Source organism: Saccopteryx leptura, chromosome 2, assembly GCF_036850995.1.
Source record: "Saccopteryx leptura isolate mSacLep1 chromosome 2, mSacLep1_pri_phased_curated, whole genome shotgun sequence".
Lineage (NCBI taxonomy): Eukaryota > Metazoa > Chordata > Mammalia > Chiroptera > Emballonuridae > Saccopteryx > Saccopteryx leptura.
This window is the reverse complement of record NC_089504.1, coordinates 97,810,165-97,825,508: the sequence shown is the minus strand read 5'-3', so window position 1 is coordinate 97,825,508 and position 15,344 is coordinate 97,810,165. Positions and strand designations below refer to the sequence as shown.

Genomic DNA, 15,344 nt, shown 5'->3' with positions numbered 1-15,344 from the left:
AAAAATTGAGAAGCTCAGGAAACTCCAACTAAGGTAAATCTAAAAAGAACCACACAGAGACCCATTAAAATAAAAAAAAAGGAGTGAGATAAAAGAAAAACAACTGTCAACCAAGAATACTATATCCAGGAAAGCTAAATTTCTTCTTAAAATGAAGAAATTATGACCTTTTCAAATAAACTAAAGATAAAGAGTGTATTGCCATTAGACCTTCTCCACCAAAAAAAAAAAAGTTTAAGGGAGTCTTTCAAGTTGTGAACTTGAACACAGCAACTCATAACCTGTACAAAAAAGCTTTAGTAAAGGTAAATTAATAATTGTTAGTGGATATACAGTGTATGACTGTCATTGGTGACATCATTAACTGAGTGAGGAGGAGGGGGAACTATAGAGGAATAGAGTTTTTATATACAATTGAAATGATCAGTTCAAAAAAAATGATCAGTTCAAAATAAAATGTATAACTTTAATATATTTTATGTAATTCAAATGACAATCACAAAGAAAATGACTATAATACATACACAAAAAGAAATGAGAAGAAAAGCAAAGCATATCAGTACAAAATGTAGTGAAACAAAAAGAAAGTAGTAAGAGACAAAAAAGCAATAATAAGTCCTTTCCTATCAGTAATTACTTGTAAATACATTAAACTCCCCAATCAAAAGACATAAATTGCCTGAATGGATTGAAAAAATTCGCCTCCAACTATATGTTATCCACAAAAACAAAACAAAACAAACAAACAAACAAAAAAAATCTCACTTTAGATTTAAGGATACACATAGGCTAAAAGTAAAAGAATGGAGAAAGATATTTTATGCAAATGGTAACCAAAAGAATAGGAGTACCCATATTTATGTCAGACACAATAGGCTTTAAATAAACAACTGTTACACAAGACAAAGAAGAATATTCTATAATGATAACATGACCAATTTACTGAGAAGATATAACAGTTATAAATATTTATCCACCAAACCTTAGAGCTCCTAAATATAAGAAACAAACTTGACAGAATTGAAGGAGAAACAGGCAGTAACAAAATACTAGTAGGATATTTCAGTACTCTACTTTCAACACTGGGTAGACTATACAGGAATATCAGTAAGGAAAACAGAGGACTTAACACCAAAACCAAGGGGACCTAATGGACAAATACAAAACACAGCAGAATACACATTCTTCTCAAGTGCACGTGACATATTTTCCAGGACAGATAGACCACATGGTAGGCCACAAAACAAATATTAATACATTCAAGAAGGCTGAAATCATATAAAATATCTCAGCTAGTCACAATGGAAGTAAAATGAAGTCAATAGAACAAGGGAAACTGGAAAATCCATAGGTGTGTGGAAAGTAGACAACACGCACTTAAACAAGAGTCAAAAAGTCATAAAGGAAACTAGAAAATACCTGGAGAAAAATGAAAGTGAAAACACAATGTACCAAATTTATGGAATGCAGTAAAAGCAGGGCTGAGAAGGCTGCTGATAGTCATAAATGCGTTTGTGAACAAGGAAGAAAGATCTCAAATCAACACCCTAACACGTGCTTCAAGAAACCGCAAAAGCAAGAACTAAACCAAAAGCAGCCAAAAGGAAGGAAACAATAGAGATGAGAGCAGAGAGAAATGAGACAGAGATTAGAAAAACAAAGGAAAAAATCAGCAAAACTAAGAGTTGTTTTTTTGAAAAGGTCAATGGAATTGACAAACCCTTAGCGGGTGACACCCTAAGCTCGGGCCGCAGTCCCCGCCAGACCCAGGCACCTTCCCACCGAGACTGAAAGTCAGGCCTCCCTGGTGTGGACGTTTCCTTGCAACTGTGCTGCCATGGAAACCAGCCTCAAGAGTGAGGTTGTCATCCAAGATGACAAAGGGTGCCGGCCTGTGTGGTCCTTACCCAAGTCCTGCCCACAGACCTATCTAAGGGGCCGAACATGGTGTCTGAGCAGGCACTCAACTATGGGCACCAAACATGGGTGAAGCCACTGCAAACCTCAAACCTCTTTGGAGGGGCCCTGCCACCCTGGGCAGGAGGACAACCTACCTTGGCTGGGTCCACACTGGCCCCCAGGGGGTTGTTCTCTTGCTCAGGCTCTTCGCTGCTGCTCTTGCCCACGTCACTGTCAGCCTCTTTCAGACAGGTCTTGCTGTCTGGGGTCCTCTCTGGGTGCAGTCCCAGGATGGTGGGGCCAAGGCCTGCCTCGCTGCTCTCCTCGCCAGGGAAGGACTCGTCAGCCATGCTGCAAGGTGGGCTGTCGATCCCACTGTCCCGGTTAGGGATCTTAATGTCGCAGCTCTGCTCCCCCGTGGGGTCCGTGTCTGGGGGACTGTCCCCCACAGTGGCCTGGCCACTAGAGTTCCTAGGGGCAGTTTCCCCATGGTGATCTCTAGGCCCAAGGGGCAGCATTTGGAGCTTCTTTGGGTCTGTGCTGGACAGCTCTGTGGAGGAGCAGCCAGGCCCAGCATCTGGCCCTTTCAGGGTGGCAATGAGGGCTGGGGCTGTGGAGGCCGCTCCTCCTGACTCCATCCTCAAATTGAGCTCTTTGAGCTCTATGGAAGGGCTGGGTGGGTGGGGCAAGGATTCCTGTCAGAGAGAAATGAGCATGGTCAATGCCAGCTGGGTCGTGGACCAATCCCCAGGACAGCCCCAAATGCAGCTTCCAGGTATGCTTTTTGGAAAAATTCAACACGAAAGGGGTAAGCTGGGTCTCATGTGAGCTGAACAGGTGGTCAGCTTTAGCTGGTCCTATCTAGACAAGCTTTTGGGAAATGGCACATGGAAAGCATTATATTTTTAAAATAAATTTCTTCTACATAAAAAAAAAAAGAAGAAGAGCCTGACCAGGCAGTGGCACAGTGGATAGAGTGTCGGCCTGGGATGAGGAAGACCCAGGTCTCTGGCTTGAAGCCCAAGGTTGCTGGTTTAAGCCCAATGTTGCTGGCTTGAGCAAGGGGTCACTCACTCTGCTGTAGCCCCCTGGTCAAGGCACATATGAGAAAGCAATCAGTGAACAACTAAGGAGCCACAATGAAGAATTGATGCTTCTCATCTCTCTCCCTTCCTGTCTGTCTATCCCTCTCTCTCTCTCTATCTCTCTCTTTGTCACACACACAAAAAAAGAAGGGGCCCTGGCTGGTTGGCTCAGTGGTAGAGTGTTGGCCTGGCATGTGGATGTCCCAGGTTTGATTCCTGGTCAGGGCACACAGGAGAAGCGACCATCTGCTTCTCTACCCCTCCCTCTCCCCCTCCTCTCTCTCTCTCTTCCTCTCTTGTCTTACAGCCATGCCTCGATTGGTTCCAGCACATACACCCCAGGCACTGAGGATGGCTCTGTGGAACCTCCGCCTCAGGTGCTAAAAATAGCTTGGCTGAGAGCATGGCCCCAGATGGACAGAGCATCAGCCCCGATGAGGGTTGCAGGGTGGATCCTGGTCAGGGCGCATGTGGGAGTCTGTCCCTCTATCTCCCCTCTTCTCACTTGGAAAAAAGAAAAGATAAAGGAAGAAGAAAAGAAGAGAGAGGGGAGGGAAAAGGGAGAGAGTGAAGAAGGAAGGAATCATGTACAAAATAATAGCAATAACCAGCTTGAGCACAGTGGATTGGGTCCACACTGTGCTTTGCCACAGTGCTTTTTATGCTATGACGCAGCTCTGAGGTGAGGCAGCTTCCCTGTCAAGACCCCTCCTCACCATCACTACCCTTATCCCATCAGACAGGTGACAAGGCACCTTCTAGACAACCTGGTTCCCTCCACCCCCAATGGTACTCCTCTCCTGGAAGCCCCCTCTGGGGAGAGCAGGATCAAGCATCACTCCAGGTGCACAGAGAATGCACGAGAGTTCAGCCAAGGAGGGTCAAGGGTGGGACTGAACAAGAGCAAGACGGACATCCCTGAAACCTTCCTCTTAAACCTGCATTGGGGCTGCAGAGGAAGACAGGGACCAGGAGCAGTCTCTTATTCCTGAGGGACAGGCCGTTTACCTGATGCCCACAGACTCCTGGAGAAGATGCTGAGGAGGATGAGTCGGTGCCTGGCTCTCTGCTGGCCACGTCCTGGGGGTCTAGATTGGCCATCCAAGACCACATGCAGGCCTGGGAGGATTTGCTGAGACTTTTTCTTGCCCAGCAGGTTTGAAGCAGAGCAGCTCAGGCGGTTCTAAAACAACATGAAAGGAGAATGAAAACCACCTCCACTGGTGCTTGGAGTAGCCAAGGTGACAGGCCTGGTTTTGAATGGACAGCGTGTAAGAGCTGCTCCATGCCACTGTCCAACACAGTGGACCCAGGGCAGGTCACAGAGGGCAGCAAACAGCACACTGATTCCCAGGCACTGAGTGCCTGAGGCAATGCCCTGTGGTATGGGGCAGCTCCGAGGGCCCAGCTTGATGCCCTGGGGCCAGAGCTGAGCTAGTCCCTGGCCACATGAGTCCCACATACCAGGGAAGCAGGGTCCCTTACATGTGCAGAGCCCACCCGGTGTAAAGAGGGCTGGCGGGCTCACCGCCTGGTTCCAGCCCATGTCCTGGGCATCTCACTGACACCACCTCAGACACACTGCCCACACCCTAAGCTGGGTGGCCAAGGGACACTTCACACACTTGCTCCTCACTCGCTGAACTGTGAAGAGCCATCCATGCAGATGGAGGTCTCTCACTCATGACCAAGGAGGTGTCCCAGAGCCTGCTTTTTGGCAGCTTGCATGGCACAACTGCTCTGCGCAGAGCCCAGTGGGGAGTAAAGTGAGCCCCAGTGGCCAGGCACCAGCTCCCGCCCCTGCAGCAGCCTCCTCACCTTCTCCTGGGGTCAAACTGCTTTTGAGCAGACGCACCTTTAAGCGACACCAAACCCCACACAGGGTGCGCATCCATTGTTGGCTGCTACCACATTCTTAACGTGCTTATTCGGGAGAAATATTAAGATTTCTAAACAGAAAATACATGCTTTGCTGCATTCTTCTCATAGCACAGCGGATAAACTCAGGTTCACAGATATCAGACATGACCCAGCAGTAAAAATGTGCCAGAGGGAATGGGGCCTCACACTCAGCCTCCTCGTGTGCACCTGCAGCCGGCTGGCACCGGATGGCGCTGGCCCCAGCCCCACCTCAGGGTCTCCTGCTTCCCATCAAGGTACAGTGACAGAAACAGGACCGAGCCTCTTGTCTGAAATAAGCAAAACCTGCATGAAACATGCAACGGCAGTTTGACAGATACCCTGCATCCAACAGCGAAGCACTGTGCTCCTGAGAGGTGGTAACTGGTGCAGTGTACCCTCTGTCACCCCAATTTCATGCCTGGAGAAGGGGACCCTGGTAGAACCCCTCCGTGCAGAGACTCAGCTGAATGTTCAAGAAGACCGAGGTGGCTTGAGATCACAGGGCAGAGCACTGGAGAGGGAGGTGGCACAGAGAGAGGCGAGTTGAAGAAAGCCCCTCAAAGAAGACTCAGGTATGTGTGCAGAAACCACGAGGCTGGACCAGGTGGGGGCAGGGAAGGTGGTGGGACCATCACCTGGCGTTCACACAGGGTAGGGCATACGTTCGTCCCCACCTGCCCAGCTGAAAACCCCATGCTCTGGAGGGAGTTAGAGAACTTGGAAGGGTCTTGCCTCTGTGTAGGGGACAATTAGTCCCACAGTGAGATCTGCTTGGGTCGACCCAACAAATATTGATAAATCTTAACAGGAAGCCAGTCTCTAACAGCAGCTTAACTGCAGCCCTAAACCACGCTCAGGAATAATTATAGGAACACAAACATAGCTGGCACCCGGCAAGATGAGACTTACATGTCTGGTCCCCAACCATACATCACCAGGCACGCAGAAGGCAGGAGTACACCGCCCACAAGCGAAGAAGAAAAGTCAATGAGGTAAAACAGACCCAGAGCCGACCCTGAGGTTGGAATTAGCAGACAAGTTCATCAAGGCAGCTGAGGGGCCTGCATTCCATCATGTTCAAAAGGTCAGCAGGGATATGGAGGGTAGAAAACATGCGCATCAAACTTCTGGAGGTGAAACCCACAGAGTGTGAGATCAAGGCCCACTGGAAGCATTCTCAATGGCAGGTTAAATATTGTAGAAGAAAAAATAGTGAATTTGGAGAGACAACAGGAGCTATCCAAAATAGGAGAGGGAGAGAGAATAGTGGGAGGTAGGGAAATTTCAAGCAGCTCAGTTAACATATATGTGATCAGAGTCTCCATATATAATGGAAATCCCAAAAAAGAATGGGCAGGAAAAATATTTGAGGAAATAATAACCAAAGTATTTCCATGTTTGATAGAAACCATCAATCCACAGATCTAAGAAACACAAGCAGTATTTATTTTTAAGCGTTTTTCCACAGAGAAAACTCCAGGATTAGATGGTTTTACTGGTGAATTTTTACCAAACATTTAAGGGAGAAGTGATGTCAATTCTACACAAACCTTCTTCAGAACAGCCAGGAGTAAAAAGTCTGCTTCCCTACCACGTAGATCAATCTAGAAATAATGATGCTAGGTGAAAAGAGATGGGCGAAAGGGAAGGCACCTGCGTGCTTTTGCATTTACGTAGAATTTTAGAAAGTGCACACTCATCTGTGCTGTCAGGCAGCAGGCTGGGGGCTGCCTGGGAACAGGGGTGAGTGTAGTGAGGTGTGGGGATTACAGTGGAGCTTTCAAGGGGTGACAGACTGTGGTGATGGTTTCATGGGTTTGGACGTATGTCAAAACATTGCATCATACACTAATTATGTGTCAATTATACCCCATAGAAGGTGATACCTCTGAGTTTGCAAACTTGGAGAGTTGCTGACAGTCCCTAGTATGATTTTTCTTATTATGGAAGGGGTGATGACTCATGCAGAGGGCAGTGGTAAGGCACGTGGACGGTCCCGTCAGTAGGAGAGGTTTGCGCCCTTCCAGTGGAGACCCTTGAGCCATGATCAACTCCTCTTCCAAGGACTATTGTGCAAGGGAAGCCAAACAATGCATGGCCAGACAGGAGAGCCTAGGGCTCCAGGGGCAGAGAGTGGGGCAGGGAGAGGGCCTGGCTGGGGAACAACTGAGACCGTTCCCGAGCTGATTCAGGAAGATGAAGGATGCAGCCTGTGGCCTCACTGAAGTAGAGACTGGTCCCCCAACTGCTCTTCCCAGGCCAAAGCACCAGAGCAGGTTCCAGCCTCCCCTCCACACTGCTCAGGGGAGCAGGGGGGCTTTGGGGAGGGAACACATGTGTGCACATATGCTTACACATACAGACAGGTACACACACATACACATGTATGCACACATACATATAAACACATAGTTATGCACACACATGATGTGCCAGGAACCATGCTAAGCGCTTCTGAATCTCAGTCAGTCAGTCAATGAAGTGGGTGATGCCGAGGATAATCCTGGCCACACTGGCCTGGACGGAAATAGCCCCCAGGATCTGGGCCCAACAGATCTGTGTTGCTGAACCCCTAGATGGGGCTCCAGGCTCATTCTGACACTCCAGGGTAAGGGATGTACATGTCAAATAGATGTTATTCTAACTGACTACTCAGCTCTTCCTTTAGAAGCCTGGAGCTGCCTGAGCTGAGCGAGTCTGGCAACTGCCCAGGTGAGTGCAGCCCAGATGAATGCAGCCCAGGTGAGTGCAGCCCAGGTGAATGCAGCCCAGGTGAGCCAACCCCAGGTGAGCTGTTGCGTGCTGTAGGACTCAGCCAGGGCTGCCTTCACTCAGCATCAGAGGGACTGTGAGAGGTGTGGGGACTGCAGCAGTGTGGAGAAAAATAAGGCACTCCACTCTCCATGGCATCACAGACCATTTATGTGATTCCATACACAGCAGCCAGTGGAGGGGGTAACATGGATGCTGTGGCCTCTGCCCTGGAGCCCCCACACTGCCCGGTGCCTGCTGGAACTGGTCCAGGATGGTCCCAAAGATGGGCCATGAGACTGCCCACCGCCCAGCTACGCCTGCTGCCAGACACCTCCTGAGGAGCAGCACAGGAGCCTCTGCTAAAACCCCCACTACACCCCCTCATTTGTTGCCTGTCACCTGGCACCCCAGACTCCCTGAGCAGGCAGGGAACTCCCCTGTCTGGTCATTGATGTGGCCTGGTGGCCTTGGCATATAGCTCCCCCGCTCCCAGCTAATGGCCCACAACTGGGAGAAGCCTTTGGAACTGTCCCAGCCCTGTTTGGTAATAGCCCCAGGGGAGCCCTGCCAGCCCCAGAACTATGAGATGACAATGCTCAGAGGGGTTGCTCTTTACAACACCACGTTCAGGTGGTTGGTTACCTGCAGGAGGTAATTAAATAATAATGAAAGTGCCAGGCAGAGGGGCAGCACCAGGAACCCCTGAGCAGTACACCCACATACAGGTCACAGACTGGGACGCATGGCTGCGGACTCGGGATGTGGGACTGGCCGTGCCAGGCAGCAAAGCCACCCTGCTATTCTGAACAGGGGACTTCCCTCTGGGTTCCGGATCTGGAAGCACAATACTTGCCTTGGAGTCTCAGCCTGGCAAGTGCTCTGGCTGCAGCCGGCCCGGACTGGGGTGTCCATCCTGCGTGCTGAGAACACAGACAGGGATGAAGATGCCATGAGGTGCCACGGGCTCCGGGATGTGGTGGAGGTCAGACCTCAGGGCAAGCTGAGTGCGGAGGGAAGGAGGTGGGTCAGCACGGCCACATCCCTGCTTGCTGAGACTCCCCACTCAGTCACTCCCCAAACTGCTCACACCGTCACTTATAAAAGCCACTGTCCCCTGGCCTGTGGTGGGGTACTGGTCAAAGCATCAGCCTAGAACGCTGACGTTGCCAGTTTGAAACCTCAGGCTTACCTGATCAAGGCACATACGAGAAGCAACTACGAGTTGCTTCCTGGTTTTCTCCCTCCCCTATCTCTCTCAAAAAAGTTACTGTTACTTTTAAAACTGTATCAGTGATGAGTCCTGTTTAGAAAACTTAGAAATTAAAATTAAATAAAAAGGAAGAAAAAAATGACCCTTCACCCTAGCACTGGCACACCTGTGAGTGGACAGATGCCTGCAGGCCGGCCAGCCAGGTGGGGCCTCACACAACCCCCTCCCCGCTGTGTGGCAGCTTTTCCTAGAGGAGCTGCATCTGTTTCAATACCAAGTTCCAACATGAATCCACTGTGTCCTCAAGAATGCATTTCTCCCAGAAGAACTGAAAACAGATATTCCAGCAGATATTTGCACACTCGTTTTCATGAATGATTAAACAAAATGTGGTTAATACTCATGATAGTATAATATTCAGCCTTAAAAAGGGAGGAAATTCTGACACATGCTACAACATGGATGATCCCTGAAGACATTATGCTCAGTGAAATAGTCAGAGAAGGTCAAATATTGCATGATTCTACTTATATGAGGTCCCTAGAGTAGTCGAATCATAGAGACAGAGTAGGATGGTGGGTGTCGGGAGCCGGGAGAGTTAGTATTTAATGGGAACAGAGTTTTAGTTCTACACGATGAAGAGTTCTGGAGGTAAGTGGTAGTGATGGTTGCACAATAATGTAAATGAATTTAATGCCACTAAACTGGACACTTAAAAGTGGTTTAGATGGTAAACTTACGTTATGTCATGTATATTTTACTACAGTTTTTTTGTTTGTTTTTTTGTGTGTTTTTGGTTTTGTTTTTTTTTAGGGCAGAGGAGGGGAGATAGAGAGACAGACTCTCACATGCATCCCGACTGAGATCCACCCGGCAATGCCATCTGGGGCCAATACTTGAGTACTAAAGCTATTTTTTTTTTTTTTTTTTTGTATTTTTCTGAAGCTGGAAACGGGGAGAGACAGTCAGACAGACTCCCGCATGCGCCCGACCGGGATCCACCCGGCACGCCCACCAGGGGCGACGCTCTGCCCACCAGAGGGCGATGCTCTGCCCCTCCGGGCGTCACTCTGCCGCAACTAGAGCCACTCTAGCACCTGGGGCAGAGGCCAAGGAGCCATCCCCAGCGCCCGGGCCATCTTTGCTCCAATGGAGCTTCGCTGCAGGAGGGGAAGAGAGAGACAGAGAGGAAGGAGAGGGGGAGGGGTGGAGAAGCAAATGGGCGCTTCTCCTATGTGCCCTGGCCGGGAATTGAACCCGGGTCCCCCGCACGCCAGGCCGACGCTCTACCGCTGAGCCAACCGGCCAGGGCCACTAAAGCTATTTTTAACACTTGAGGCTGATGCACTCCAACAGAGCTATCCTCAGCACTTCAACCTTGAGCCAATTGAGCCACTGGCTGTGGAAAGGGAAAAGGAAGAGAAGGGGGATAGGAAAGGGGTAGAAGCAGATGGTTGCTTCTCCTGTGTGCCCTGACCAGAATCAAACCTGGGATGTCCATACACTGGGCTGGTGCTCTATCCACTGAGCCACCAGCCAAGGCCAACAATTTTTAAAAGCATTTTTAAAAATTTCAAAAAGGTCCCCATCAGAAGTTCTGTAATTTGACACTATGACAGCAATGACTGAAAAGCATGTAAAATGTACTCCCCAACCTGCATCCCTGGCTCCCTGGGCCTCGACCCCTGGCTTTTCTCCACCTGGAAACCCCATGGCCCTGGCTCAGATCCAGCACCGCCTGCAAACCCCTGACCCACTACTGATGCTCACTGCGTGCACTGCTGCCTCGCTTTTTGGGAAACAGGCCTGAGTGGGGCTGAGCACAGACCGGGGCAGGGGGGGGGAACGGTGGCCCATGTACCATGTGGCTCTGGCCTCAGAGTCCCCACCTGGCAGGTTAGCCTCAGGGACAGCTCAAGGGTCAGCACAGAGCCTAGGTATCATTATTAGGGGTTCAGTAAGTGATTGTGGGGAAAACACAGGATGATGTCTTGGTTGATTTCATCCCTGAGACGGTGGATGCCTCATTGGATAGCATCAGATAGCACTTTGGGAAGAAGAGGGGAGACATGGAGACCCCTCACACACCAGTGGGTGAACCAACTCCAGCAAGGTAGATGTTCTACCCCAACTCCCTGCTCTGTCCCCTGACTTAGGGACATGACAGACACATGGATTGCACAGTGCAAAACACATCACAGGCCCTCCTTTGTGGGTCTAGGGAGGCAGCAGTGTAGGGGTCTGAGGTTGGGCATCCAGTATGACCAGTTTCTACCACTTACTGGCTGGGTAGCCAAACAAGCTCAGCCAAACCTCAGTTTTCTTGTCTGTAAAACGAACACAACAGTCCTGCAAAGGTCCTTAGAGCCCAAGGCAGCACCCTGCACTCCACCCACCCCCGGGGCCGCATGGTAAGAGCAGACGAACACAGCCATTGTGTTGCTCGGAGTTCCCAGGTTGCCATCACAGGGCCGTCTCAGCTCCAGTAGGACTAAGGCTGGACCCACCGACAGCAGCTCATGAAAAGCAAAGCCGGGACCCTCTGGTGCAGCGCAAGGCACCGTGACGAAGGTCCCGCATGGGGCGTGCTTGGAAAGAAAGCACCGCACGCTTTCTACTTGCTTCTTTTTACTTGTGTATTTATTTGCTTGATATTTTTCTTCCTACCTTTAATTTCTAGTAAAATTTTCTATACTATTTTTATTTTCAATTTATTTTTATTTTACTTCTGTTAGAAGGAGTATAAATATTAACACTACAGCAGAGGCAGATTAAGGTCAGTTGAGGACCCAGGCACAGAAGAAAATATTAGGCCCCTTAAAAGAGAGAGAGAGAGAGACAGGAAAAATAAAAATACATGTTAACCATATTTTTTAAACGAATAAAAAATATTATGTGCTATTAATGTTAAAATTCTACATATGAAACCAAACTTGGTGTCATTAGAAAAAAGTGTAAAGTTGGGGTTTTGTGGGGCTCTTCAGAAGTTGGGGCCCAGGGCGCGCACCCAGTGTACCTGTTGTTAAATCCGCCTCTGCACTACAGGGTCTGGCCGGGTGGCTCAGTGGATAAGGCGTTGACCCAGTGTACCCCAGTCAGAGCACATACAAGAAGCAACCAATGAGCATACTGCTAAATGTAACAACTAAGTGAAACGAGTTGTTGCTTCTCTCTCCCTTCTTCTATCTCTCTCTATCCCTTCCTCTTTTTCTCTCTCAAATCAGTGAAAAAAGATTAAAATATATATATATATATAAACAGTATAGTCACTGTTGTCATACACATAAAGGCTACTATAAATCACAACCTTTAGCCTGACCGGTGGTGGTGCAATAGATAGAGAGTTGACCTGGGACCTGAAGTCCCAGGTTCAAAACCCTGAGGTCTCTGGCTTGAGATCAGACTCAGAGAAATGATCCCAATGTTGCTGACCTGAGGCCAAGATCACTGGCTTGAGCAAGGGGTCACTGGCTGGGCTAGAGCCCCCAGTCAAGGCATGTATGAGAAGCAATCAATGAACAACTAAAGTGACACAACTACAAGTTGATGCTTCTCATCTCTCTCCCTTTCTCTCTCTCTTTTGATAACTCTCTCAAAAAAAAGTCACAACCTTTAAAATAAAAAACAAATCCTTCTCTGTCCAGGTAGCTAGGTGTGTGACAAAGCAAGTCAAAACTCAGGCATGGGCACTGCAAAATTCCTGGAGTTTTGCTGTACACTTGAAATTTTTTATAATAAAGCTTTGGGGGAAAACAGTTGACCCCTGCAACAACCCATACCACCAGATCCACCCTTGAGGCAGTGAGGGGGCGGGGTACCTCACTCCATTCTTTCCACAAGTTCAGGCTGACCTGCCCTGTTGGCCACCCCGAGCTCATGACATAATTCTCTCTACTGTTGATTATGTAGTAAGTTTTTTTATTTTTAAAAAAGTAATGAAACAAAACAAGCAAAAACCTTCCAATGGCTTCAATCGACACTGAAATTCTTCACACAGATGTAGCTCTGCATTCTCAGCCCCCACCCTCCCAGCTCAGGCCTCTGAGGAGCATCGCAGGGCACAGCGGCCAAGTGCCTGACACTTCCTGCTCCCAGAGTGTCCACATTGTCCCACTCCACTCCCATTAGGGCGTGGCCACAGGAGGAATCAGGTGGAAACACCACTTTCTTCACATGGTCCCCGCCTGGCAGACAGGACCCAGTAGCATGTTGGTGAGTGAATGAATGAAGGAACTGTATCAGCACCTCATATAGCCTTTATTTCCCTTCTAATGCGTACTTTGACATAAACATACAAAAATGGGCTCTGGCTGAACCCAAATTTTGAAAATAAAAACTCCAGCTTGAGGTCAGGACAGAGTGGACGCCTGGTGGCTTGTCCTCTCAGGGCCACACTCTGGCATCAGCCAGAGCTCCATGTCTGGGCAACAGTACACTCCACATGGGCCCTTAGTCACTGGTCACCATCCACCTCACTGGAGACCTGGGTAACCAGTCATCACCACCACACACATGAGGATGCAGTCAGAGGAACAGTGTCCTGACAGAGGAACAGCATCCCGGACAGAGGGAACAAGTGTCCCGACAGAGGAAGCAGCGTCCCGATAGAGGGAATGGTGTTCTTGGCAGAGGGAAAGCCACAGAGGCAAATAAGCCTGAGTCAGGCCATGTGAAGAGCTGGTCGTGTGTGAGATATGTGAGCCCAGAGGGAAGGAGGTGAAACCTAGACAGTGGGGCCAGGATGTATCTCACTGGGGTGGACAGACAGGGCATGAAAGTGAGTGACATTCCATTCACGTCTGGGTTTCACATGTGTCCTATAGTCAGCACAGACCCAGTGCTGCATTCTCACTCCCAAGTTCACCCTCTTTATGTTGGAGCCTCAGTTGTTTCAACTGTCAGTTGGGGGGTTGTCAGAGCCCAACTGGAGCAGAAGAGGACGCAGCAAGACAGGCGCTCTGGCCGCTGTGGTCATTATTCTGAATCTAGGGACACCCATAACCTGGGCTCACAAGGGATTCAGGGCCGCAAAGTGCCCGCCGTCGTTCAGGGCCTCACTGAGCACTTTCATCTCAGCTCTGACCTGGGAAGGCCAGCAACAGTCCAGGTTTCAGCATGTGCAGGACACACAGCCCTGTCCTGTTTCACTGCACATAAGGAGGTGCCGGTCTTTGTGCCGAGATTAATGTCACCTCTGAGAAGCGGAACTGGGGACTTGGGCCTCCTGCAACTACCCGACTGGGGACAAACCACTTCCTCCCTCTGCACCCAGCCCCACCCAGTCCCCGCAGGCTGTCAGGCTCCGGAGGTTTGGGTTGGGTTTGGGCAGTCTGGGGCAACCAGGGGGGTGCTGCGTGTCAGCTTTCTGTCCTGTGAGAACAAGAACGGCTGAGCTAGTGGACCCTGGGTGCTGTTAGGGACCGTGCTCTAAGCACATAGGCCCTGCTGCGCTGTACTCACAGCGGGAGCTGGCACACTCAGGCTCCCCTTCACAGACAGGGACACGAGACGGTGGGAGCAGCTGCCCACGGTCATAGGGTTGGGACTGCGTGCCCAGCCGCTGTCTTGCATTGTCTGGGTGTGTCGCAGGGTCCCGTGGAGGCCTGGGTGGGCTGAGCCCTCTTTCCTGGTAGCATAACCACAGACAAGCCCTCATCATCCATACCAAAACTGAAGATGGCAAAGCAACCTTCTTGAGTCACATTGTGTGGAAAGGTCTAGACCCCTGGGGACTGTGTCTGGGACCACTCACCCATCCTTGGCCCAGGCGAGGAAGACCCAAATAGCCCTGGGCCTGGGCAACCGGAGTGGGACCGCGCTGTGGGCAAGTGTGCCAGCCAGGCTGAAGTGGGGATCTCCCTCAATCGATAAGCCGGCCCCTCCTCTCTGCTGGAGACTGAGATGCCTCAGATGATGACCAGCCCTGTCCCAGCACTTGGCATGCATAAAGGTTTGCACGCTTGCTGTTCCACAATAACCTGACTTTTGACAAGCAACCTCAGCAGCACCACAGGAAGAGAAAGGGACAAAAACAAGACAACATACAGTGCCACCATGACAGCTTCCTGCATGGAAGACACGTTCCCAATAGCTCCAGCTCTGATTGTGCCCCAACCCCAAAGTGCCCTTTCCAGGACCAGCCCAGGCTCGCAGGGCCACAAAGACCTGGGAGCCAGCACCACTCACCTGCCGCTGAGCGCGCTCGACCTTCTCTCTGGGACTGACTCCAGGCAGCAGGAGAACACACTTCCTTTTGCTAGTTTTCGTAACACAGGTCACCAAGTGACATGCATGTGCATTTCCGCATTCACGCCCCAGCTTGCTGGTGCTCCAGCTGCTTCACTTGCAAAAGCATAGCCGGGACTGGCCGGAAGGCTGTCTGTCTGAGGCCCAGGCTGCCTCAGCCCACGGCGGCCTGTGGCGGCTTAAACTTTAATGGGCTGCTCCGGTGCCCCTGAATGCTTCCGGGCTGGAGGCCACAGCCACCGCCTCGG

The 15,344-nt window shown here is 50.1% G+C and overlaps 1 protein-coding gene across 1 annotated transcript in view; it reads right to left on the bottom strand.

Moving 5' to 3' along the window:
• Positions 1-15,117, bottom strand: part of FGD3 (FYVE, RhoGEF and PH domain containing 3) — a 40,462-nt gene extending 25,345 nt beyond the window's left edge. The window contains exons 1-4 of the mRNA XM_066368382.1: positions 15,037-15,117; positions 8,494-8,640; positions 3,993-4,167; positions 2,055-2,594 (exon numbers count right to left, since the gene is read on the bottom strand). Of these exons, the coding sequence (XP_066224479.1) occupies positions 2,055-2,594; positions 3,993-4,097 (645 nt within the window). The 5' untranslated portion in view covers positions 4,098-4,167; positions 8,494-8,640; positions 15,037-15,117. The remainder of the gene's footprint in view (positions 1-2,054; positions 2,595-3,992; positions 4,168-8,493; positions 8,641-15,036) is intronic.
• Between the last annotated feature and the right edge of the window lie 227 nt (positions 15,118-15,344).